Source organism: Mastomys coucha, unplaced genomic scaffold, assembly GCF_008632895.1.
Source record: "Mastomys coucha isolate ucsf_1 unplaced genomic scaffold, UCSF_Mcou_1 pScaffold15, whole genome shotgun sequence".
Taxonomy (NCBI): Eukaryota; Metazoa; Chordata; class Mammalia; order Rodentia; family Muridae; genus Mastomys; species Mastomys coucha.
In genome coordinates, this window is record NW_022196897.1 from 38,916,364 (window position 1) to 38,926,039 (window position 9,676).

The 9,676-nt window shown below is 39.9% G+C and overlaps 1 protein-coding gene across 1 annotated transcript; it reads left to right on the forward strand.

Annotated features, from left to right (window-relative positions):
* Window positions 1–4,690: 4,690 nt before the first annotated feature.
* LOC116091982 (taste receptor type 2 member 134) lies at window positions 4,691–5,587 on the forward strand. Its single transcript, XM_031373378.1, has one exon. The coding sequence runs from the start codon at window positions 4,691–4,693 to the stop codon at window positions 5,585–5,587; it is 897 nt and encodes a 298-aa protein (XP_031229238.1).
* Window positions 5,588–9,676: the final 4,089 nt, after the last annotated feature.

Here is a 9,676-nt window from a genome sequence, read left to right on the forward strand (position 1 = left end):
ACCTATTTTGTTGATTTTTCTCAAAGAACCAGCTCCTGGTTTGGTTGATTCTTTGTATAGTTCTTTTTGTCTCTTTTTGGTTGATTTCAGCCCTGAGTTTGATTATTTCCTGCCTTTGACTCCTCTTGGGTGAATTTGCCTCTTTTTGTTCTAGTGCTTTCAGGTGTGCTGTCAAGTTGCTGGTGTATGCTCTCTCCAGTTTCTTTTTGGAGGCACTTAAAGCTATGAGTTTTCCTCTTAGGACTGCTTTCATTGTGTCCCATAAGTTTGGGTATGTTGTGGCTTCATTTTCATTAAACTCTAGAAAGTCTTTCATTTCTTTCTTTATTTCCTCCTTGACCAAGTTATCATTGAGTAGAATGTTGTTATGCTTCCACATGTATATGGGCATTCTATTGTTTATGTTATTATTGAGGAGCAGTCTTAGTCCATGGTGATCTGATAGGATACAAGGAATTTTTTCAGTCTTCTTGTATGTGTTGAGGCCTGATTTGTGACCAATTATATGGTCAATTTTGGAGAAGGTATCATGAGGTGCTGAGAAGGTTTATCCTTTTGTTTTAGGATAAAAAGTTCTATAGATATCTGTTAAATCCATCTGTTTCATAACTTCTGTTTGTCTCACCGTGTCCTCGTTTAGTTTCTGTTTCCATGATCTGTCCTTTGCAGAGAGTGGGGTGTTGAAATCTCTCACTACTATTGTGTGCAGTGTAATATGTGCTTTGAGCTTTAGTAAACTTTCTTTTATGAATGTAGATGCCCTTTGATTTGGAGCATAGAGGTTCAGAATTGAGAGTTCCTCTTGGTAGATCATACCTTTTATGAATAGGAAGTGTCCCTCCTTATCTTTTTTGATCACTTTAGGGTGAAAGTCAATTTTATTCAATATTAGAATGGCCACTCCAGCTTTTTTCTTGTGACCATTGGCTTGGAGAATTGTTTTCCAGCCTTTTATTCTGAGGAAGTGTCTGTCTTTGTCACTGTGGTGGGCTTCCTGTATGCAGCAAAATGTTGGATCCAGTTTTCATACCAAATCTGATAGTCTATGTCCTCTTATTGGGGAATTGAGTCCACTGATATTAATAGATATTAAGGAAAAGTAATTGTTGCTTCCTGTTATTTTTGTTGTTAGAGTTGGCATTCTATTCATGTGGCTATCTTCTTTTATTTTTGTTAGACGATTACACTTTTGCTTTTTCAGAGATGTAGTTCCCCTCCTTGTGTTGGAGTTTTCCGTTTATTACTCTTTGAAGGGCTGGATTTGTGGAAATATATTGTGTGAATTTGGTTTTGTCATGCAATACTTTGGTTTCTCCATCTATGGTGATTGAGAGTTTTGCTGGGTATAATAGTCTGGGCTGGCATTTGTGTTCTCTTAGAGTCTGTATGACATCTGTCCAGGATCTTCTAGCTTTCATAGTCTCTGGTGAGAAGTCTGGTGTAATTCTGATAGGCCTGCCTTTAGATGTTATTTGACCTTTTTCCCTTACTGCTTTTAAAATTCTTTCTTTGTTTAGTGCATTTGGTGTTTTGATTATTATGTGATAGGAGGAATTTTTTTCTGGTCCAGTCTATTTGGAGTTCTATAGGCTTCTTGTATGTTCATGGGCATCTCTTTCTTTAGGTTAGGGAAGTTTTCTTCTATAATTTTGTTGAAGATATTTACTGGCCCTTTAAGTTGGAGGTTTTCACTCTCTTCTATACCTATTATCCTTAGGTTTGGTCTTCTTATTGTGTCCTGGATTTCCTGGATGTTTTGGGTTAGGAACTTTTTTCATTTTTCATTTTCTTTGACTGTTGTGTCAATGTTTTCTATAGTATCTTCTGTGCCTGAGATTCTCTCTTCTATCTCTTGTATTCTGTTGGTGATGCTTTTATCTATGTTTCTTGACTTCTTTCCTAAGATTTCTAACTCCAGATTTGTCTCTCTTTGTGATTTCTTAATTGTTTCTACTTCCATTTTTAGGTCCTCGATGGTTTTGTTCAATTCCTTCACCTGTTTGTGTTTTTCTGTAATTCCTTAAGGGATTTTTGTGTTTCCTCTTTAAGGGCTTCTATTTGTTTACTCCTGATCTCCTGTAATTCTTTATGAAATTTTTTTGTTTCCTCTTTAAGGGCTTGTACCTCTTTACCTGTGTTCTCCTGAAGTTCTTTAAGGGAGTTATTCATGTCCTTCTTTAATTCTTCTAGCACCATCGTGAGATATGATTTTAGATCCAAATCTTGCTTTTCCAGTGTTTTGGGATATCCAAGACTTGCTGTGGTGGGAGTACTAGGTTCTGATGAAGCCAAGTTGTCTTGGTTTCTGTTGGTAGGATTTTTGAGTTTGCCCTTCATCATCTGTTGATCTCTGGTGTTAGATGTTCTTGCTGTCTCTGACTAGAGCTTGTTCTTCCTGTGGTCTGTAAGCCTGTGTCAGCACTTTTGGGAGATCAGCTCTCCTCTGGTAAAACCCAGGCACAGATGCCTGTGGATCAGTTGTCCCTCCTGAGTCCTGGGTTCAGAGCACACCCTGGAGTCAGGATCTCCACTTTCAGGAAAGGTGCAGAGAGGGCTGTGGGTCTGTTGTCCTTCCTAGGTGTGGTCTGAGGTAGAAAGAATCCTAACCAGGTTGCCCTGTGACTTGTGAGGCCTGTGCCTCCAGGCTGGTCCCATTTTAGAAAGTCACCAGAGAGAAAATGGCAGATCTCACCAGAGTCCCTGGGTTAAAGCGCTTCCTGAAGGCAGGCTCTCTGCTTGCAGGGAAGGGGCAAAGAGGGTTGAGGATCCACCGTGTCACTCCTAGGTATAGCCGGAGGTTGAGAAGATCCTGTCCCTGCAGCCCTGTGACTTGTGAGGCCTGTGCCTCCTAGCTGGTCCTGCCTTAGGAAGTCGCCGCAGAGAAAATCTTTCCTTAAGTTTAAAGTCCATGCACCTTGAGAATTGCTTTGATCCATTTAATCTGCTGGACTGTTCTTGGGATGCTTCAAGCATAGTCAGTTCGTATCTTTACAGTTTGATTGTTGGTAAAATTCATTTCACATTAATTGAAATGTTTTAGCTGGCTTAGCTACTATGACACCAAAAGGAAACTTGATTCTAAATAAGAGAACTAAACATGTGACAAGTGTGACAGTCCTAGTGATGCCAGACAATTCTCAGACATCCTGAGTGTTTCTTCACAGGGAACACCACACGTCATCAGAAAATGAGGAAGATGGATTGACAATCTTTCCCAACTCATGTTCGCCTGGATCAATTATGTCTACCTTAGTATAGGAACTTGCATACAAAAGGAATAATTAAGAATTATGGTATTCTCAACATATATGGAAGTAAAATATGTTAGTCCATAAAAATTAGAAAAGGAAAATTTTTATATGTTTACTATATCGTATGTTAACACAGAGCCATTTAAAGTGTGCCTACAGTAAGGCAAAGCTCAGAGTGGCCAGTGAAAGGAAATGAAAGTGCTTTTAATTATGCAATAGTGAGAACTAGGTGTCAATCAACACATCACTGAGACTTCTCACCCTATCCATAATGACTACCAAGAGAAAACAAACAGCAATAAAAAGCAAGATTGGATATCTGGATGTAGAATACAAGGAGACCTTGTACACTGCCAGGAAAAAATGCAATTTAGTCCAATTACTGTGAACATCAGTCCAGCAGCATCTCTAAATCCTAACATAGGACTAACACAGGATCAACCTATTCCACTCCTGGATTATGATCAAGAAAGATGAAGTCAGCATAGGTAACAGATCCTTACATATTCATTTACATATGATTTACAATAGCTGAACTTCAGAATCTGCCTCAGTGTTCATCTAAAGATAGAAACAATATAGTTATATAGAGAGATGGCAGATGATGGTAGATAGATAGGTAGATAGATAGGTAGATATGTAGATAGATATGTAGATAGATAGGTAGATAGATAGGTAGATAGATAGATAGATAGATAGATAGATAGATAGATAGATAGATAGATAGAGATAGACAGACAGACTGAAAGATACCACACACAAACACACACACACACAAACACACACACACATATACTGGACTATAATAGCAAAATAAAGTGATGCTATTTGTATAAAAAATAGGATAAATTATAGATCCTATAAAGTAATCAAGACACAGAAAGCCAAAAATAATAATGTTATCTCTCAACCATGTAAGCTAAAATAAAGGCAGACTAAATTGGAATTGGTTGATGGGTTACAAGAAAAAATTGAGGTAACCTAGAGTTATCCTAGGAGGGCTGATGTGGTCAAAGCATCATATATGCATGCAGAGAAATGTTACAGCGAAACTCATTTAATATGCAATGATAAATATATACTGTTCATTACAATGCTAAAAATGGGAAAGGTAGTAATGTGCAGGGTGTGAGTGTACTAGATCACCCTTGGATCCTGTTCACATTTCCCTGCACCTCATGCTGATGAAGAGCAGGCAAATGCAACATCTGCAAGGAGACACACCAGTGTCATTGAACGGAGAGTGATTTCCATGCCAGAGGGGACAGCAGATATCCCCATCCAAACTCCTGGTAACCATGAGCCTCAAGGGTGCCTGTGTATTTGCATGAATTCAGGAAGAGGTTTCAGCAAGCTAAATATGCTGCTCTCTCTGTGGATGTGTCCCAGGACTTGGCGATAGGAGTCAAGTCAGTCTAAGCAAATTCTCCCCAAAGAAGATGCCTTTCTCACGTACATTCATCTTCATGGTCATCTTTTGTATGCAGTCTCTAGCTGCTTTGCTGCAAAATGGATTTATGGCCACTGTGCTGGGCAGGGAATGGGTACGGAGCCAGGGACTCCCTGCAGGTGACATGATTATGGCTTGCTTAGCTGCCTCCAGGTTCTGTCTACATGGAATATCCATCGTAAACAACTTCTTGACCTTTGCTATGCTTTTTACCCTAAAGAACTACTTTTTTATCCTCTGGGATTTCATCAACACTGTCAATTTCTGGTTTACCACCTGGCTTGCCATCTTCTACTGTGTAAAGATCTCTTCATTTTCTCACCCCATCTTCTTCTGGATAAAATGGAGAATTTCTCGGTCAGTGCCCAGGTTACTGCTGGGATCCCTGATCCTTGGTGGGCTGTCAGCCATCTCCTCAGCCACTGGAAACACAATTGCCTTTCAGATGATGGCCTGTGAAAACTATACCATTTCCTATAGAACGATGGCATTCTATGTGTATTATTTTCGTTGTCATTCAGTACTGATGTGGGTCGTTCCATTCTTCCTGTTTCTGCTGTCCATCATCTTGCTCATGTTCTCACTGTATCGGCATCTGGAACAGATGAGGTACCACAGACCCAGGTCTCATGATTACAGCACCCAGGCTCACACTATGGCTCTGAAGTCTCTTACCTTCTTCCTCATCTTCTATACATCATACTTCCTGTTCCTTATGATATCTGCTACACACATTGTAAATGTCCACAATTCCTGGCACTGGGCCTGGGAAGCCATAACCTACATGGGCATCTCATTGCATTCCAGCATTCTGATATTAAACAACCACAAGATGAGAAAGGCCCTCAAGATAAAGTTCTCAGACCTTCGTCCTGCCAGATCATAAGACAAGGGCCATGGTTAAAGTGTGGCTCTACTCTCAAGGTATCAGTATCAACAACCTGTTCTCCAATGAGTAGTGCCTCCCATGGCAGGAACACGTAAGGTTTGGTGGCTCCCTCTCTGCTCGGTCTTCTCCACTCATCTCATCCCTCACTGTTTATTTTTCCACATTTCAGCTTCTCTCTTTCTTGCTCCTCTACTACTGTTACTTCTGTGGTCTGGGTCTCTAGTCGCATTGGCCTCACCTGAGGGTCTCATTTCCTCTCTCAGAGAGACTCTCATAGTCTTTAAGCAATACTCTCCAAGCATTCAAAGCATTGGCTTGTCCTTCCTTATGAATACTTGTAACCACTGTCAGATGACTCTCTGAGCAATCTGAAGTCTGGTTTTAGTGACATAAACTCCCCAACACTGTCCTTCTGGGGTACACCAGCCAAACTTCTCACTCCAGCTCTGGTCTCAGTTCAGTCTCTCTATGGTACAGATTCTGGCTACTGTCCGTGAGTCCTTCCATCCCATGTGCTTTTGACACCAAAGAACAGGCACTTCCCAGCTCTTCCCCCTATGTCTTCTACTTTGCTTTCTCTGTCAGTCTCCACCATTCTCCTGTTGTGCATCGCTTAAGACTAATTCCACCATGGAGTTTTATCAGTTTTATCTCATACAAAGCTGAAGACACGTGTGAATTTTGTTCCCTGGCGGGTCCTAATGATGACTTTTATATGCTTGCTTGAGTTGAAATAGAAGGAGTTTTATGTTATGGAAATGTTGTTTGGTCCAATAGGAAGTAGATGAAAACAAAGGAAATCTTCAATAATACTTCATTTTATTAATCCTGTCCTTCTTGCTTGTCTATCTGAAAGACACACCTACATGCTGCTGCCTAGGCTTATGATCCTCAAACTGAATTTGTGTACGACGGTCCCCTGGAAGTAGGAAAAAAATGAGAACCTCCATTTATCTTTATCTTATCCTGTAATCTCCTAGTTTTCTGTGTGTTTGTGGTTTATATATTAAAATTAGATGTGTGTATAATTAATAATAAAGATGAACATGATAATGCCTTAGACATCCAAGCTGTTATACAAGAAAAAACAACACTGGAGTTTTCATGTTCTCATTAAACTATTTATCAAAACAAGGAACATGACCAAAAAAGTGTGTTTTCTTATATAATGCTATCGGGATCAATGTGTCAAAGCACAGGAGTAATAGAAACACACACACATACACATACACACAATTACAGTTAACCCTTAACACTCTTTCCTGAAGAACTGCTTTTACAAGTAGACAATGAACCAGTAATGACACAGAGAGGTTGAATAATTCTGTCACCCAACCCAACTTAACTCCTACCTATCAAAAGCTTCCCCATTCTGGTGGATTCACCAGAATGCATCCACTAGTCAATGTATTACATGGAAGACTCATGAAAATGGATCCTCTTCGGGCTTCAAAATAAACCTCGATAAGCTTAAAAGAGTGTGTTTTCTAGTCATAACAGCATGAAAGTAGGAATTCATAACAGAAAAATGTCTAGAAAATCGTCAGAGGCTTAGAATTTAAATAACAGGTGCATAAACAACCCTCTGATCAGAGGAGTCAAAATGTAAAGTGTAAGCTGGATGCTAAGGACAAGGAAACATCTTCAAATCTGTGAGATGTTACTAACGTAGAAATAATACGGGAATTAACACTAAGTGCACATGCTCAAAGAACCGGCTTAATTCGGGTTCCACCTCAGCAAAGTAGAAATAGGGGAGCAAGAGAAAGGCAGAAAAAATGAGAAGAAATGCAGTTAACAAAAGCCAGAGTGGAACCAGTGAAGCAGGAAGCTGAAAAGCAGCAGACAAGTGAACCAAAATCTGGTTCTTCAAACTCCGTAAGATGGAGTATTCTTTAGATGCATTGATGGGGGAGGGGCAACCCCCCAACTACAAGGACAGAAGAAGTAATATCACTCCGCTCTGAACTAGTAGCAGGGGACTGTTTGAACAACTTCATGCAAAGAAGTTGACAACTTAGGGAAACACATGGAGGTACTACTTTTAAGTTTCCTGAAGGGAGGCTTCTGGAGACTATGCTCCTATGTTCCAATCAGGACCCATAGTTGCATGGAGCTCTTACAGGACTGTGGTCCTGAGAATTCTCTTCAGCAGTGACCCCAGCACTTAGTTAGCTTCTCTTCTATGCTAAGTCTCATGTCTCCTGTGTGTCATTATTTAATAATTTTGTTGAGTTTGTTTTTGTTTTCCTTAATCTTCTGTCTTGACAAAACACGTTCTACCTCCAAATCCTTAGGCTTGGTGGCAAATGCCTCTCCCACCAAGCCACCTCACTTGCTCTTACATGCTCTTTTAAAACGGTGTATAAGAGTATTTTTTTTTTTGAGAAATTATACATCTGAATGTATTTTATTTTCCTCCCAAACTTGATTTATAAGTTTCCTGAGTACTTCAGTTAGAGTTTTTATTATCTGTGTCTAACCCCACGGACAACATACAGAGGGGATTATAAATAACCTCTCTCTGGTTGGCTGTAAGTTATCATTTTTCCAAGTGTTTTGATATATCTTTCTAAACACATCATGAGTTCATCATGTCTACCCATATACTTTCTTTCTTTGGTGTTTTGAGACAGGGTTTCTCTGTATGTTCCTGGCTGTCCTGGAATTTACTCTGTAGACCGGGCTGCCCTCAAACTTAGAAATTGACCTGTCTTCTGCCTCCCAAGTGCTAGGATTAAAGGCATGCACAACCACTGCCCGGCTACCCATATACTTTCATTTTTTGTGAGAATTATAAAAGAAGGATGAATAAAGAGGAAATGAAAATATAGTCAGCAACTTTTAATTATTACTCAATACGTCCTGTTTCTGTCACTATTCTATATTCTGGCAAATGATTGTGATCCATTTTGGTAAACAGTCAGCTAAATTTGCAATAGCAAATATACTACAAAAATCCCTATGAATATAAAAATTGTTTTATAATTGTTCTAGGTACTTTTAAAAAAGTTAAGAAAAAGAAGTAAAACCAGGCAGTGGTCATGCACACCTTTAATGCCAGCACCCAGGAGGCAGAGGCAAGTGAATCTATGTGAGTTCAAGGACTGTCTACAGGGTGAATTCCAGGTCAGTCAGAGTTATACAGAGAAACCCTGTCTTAAAAAAAAAAAAAAAAAAGGAAGTACATTGACTACAATTTTAAAATTGAGGGAATCTTTGCCATTATGAAGGTCATCAGAAATGTCATTTAATACCAGAACAGACCACAAATTGAGGAAATAACACAACAAATGCATTAAGGTTCGGACTGTATTTGTAGTGGATTAAACCATTCTAATCTTCCCAGTGGCAGCAACAATGAGTTCTTCACTTCCCACCCCAATGCTGTGTATTCTTAAGTGAAACACACACACACACACACACACACACACACACACACACACGCACGCACGCACGCACGCACGCACGCACGCACGCACTCACTCACGCATGCATGCACACACACACACGCATGCGCACACTCACACACACATACATACACCAACTTATTCCACATTGCTAACATCTCCCCTCCGATACTCCTGAATTAGTACTTACTAAAATCTATATTCCATCTTTGCTAGCCTAGACCCAATGGGGGAGTGGGGGACTCTAGGGCTGCCCTTCCCTGGCTCTTATATGATTGTATGCTTTCTCTCCTGCAGTCTCATGGCTGCCCCTTCTGCTTCATGGCATGGTGGTACTAAACCTTTTTCTTCCCTTGGTTCCCTCACACAGGAAATCTAAAGTCCTGCCTCTGCCTCCCAATAGCCACCAGCAACTTTATTTCCCAATTAGAGCCAACTGGAGGCAGGGACCACAGCATCTTACATGAGAGATTCTCGCATAATTTTTGGGAACCCAATTAACATAATATAAGCAATAAGCCAAATCCACAACATAGATTATTAAAGCTGTTTTAGAATGCCAATATACACAGTGCTAATTTAACTTGCTGTCCAACACTCACAAGATGTACATTGCTGGGTATAATATAAAACATGATTTCAATTAATAGGTAAAATGCTTGGCCATTTGCATCAA

Excerpts from the sequence above, each read along its gene's own strand:
- LOC116091982 (XM_031373378.1), top strand. The coding sequence starts at position 4,691 with ATGCCTTTCTCACGTACATTCATCTTCATGGTCATCTTTTGTATGCAG.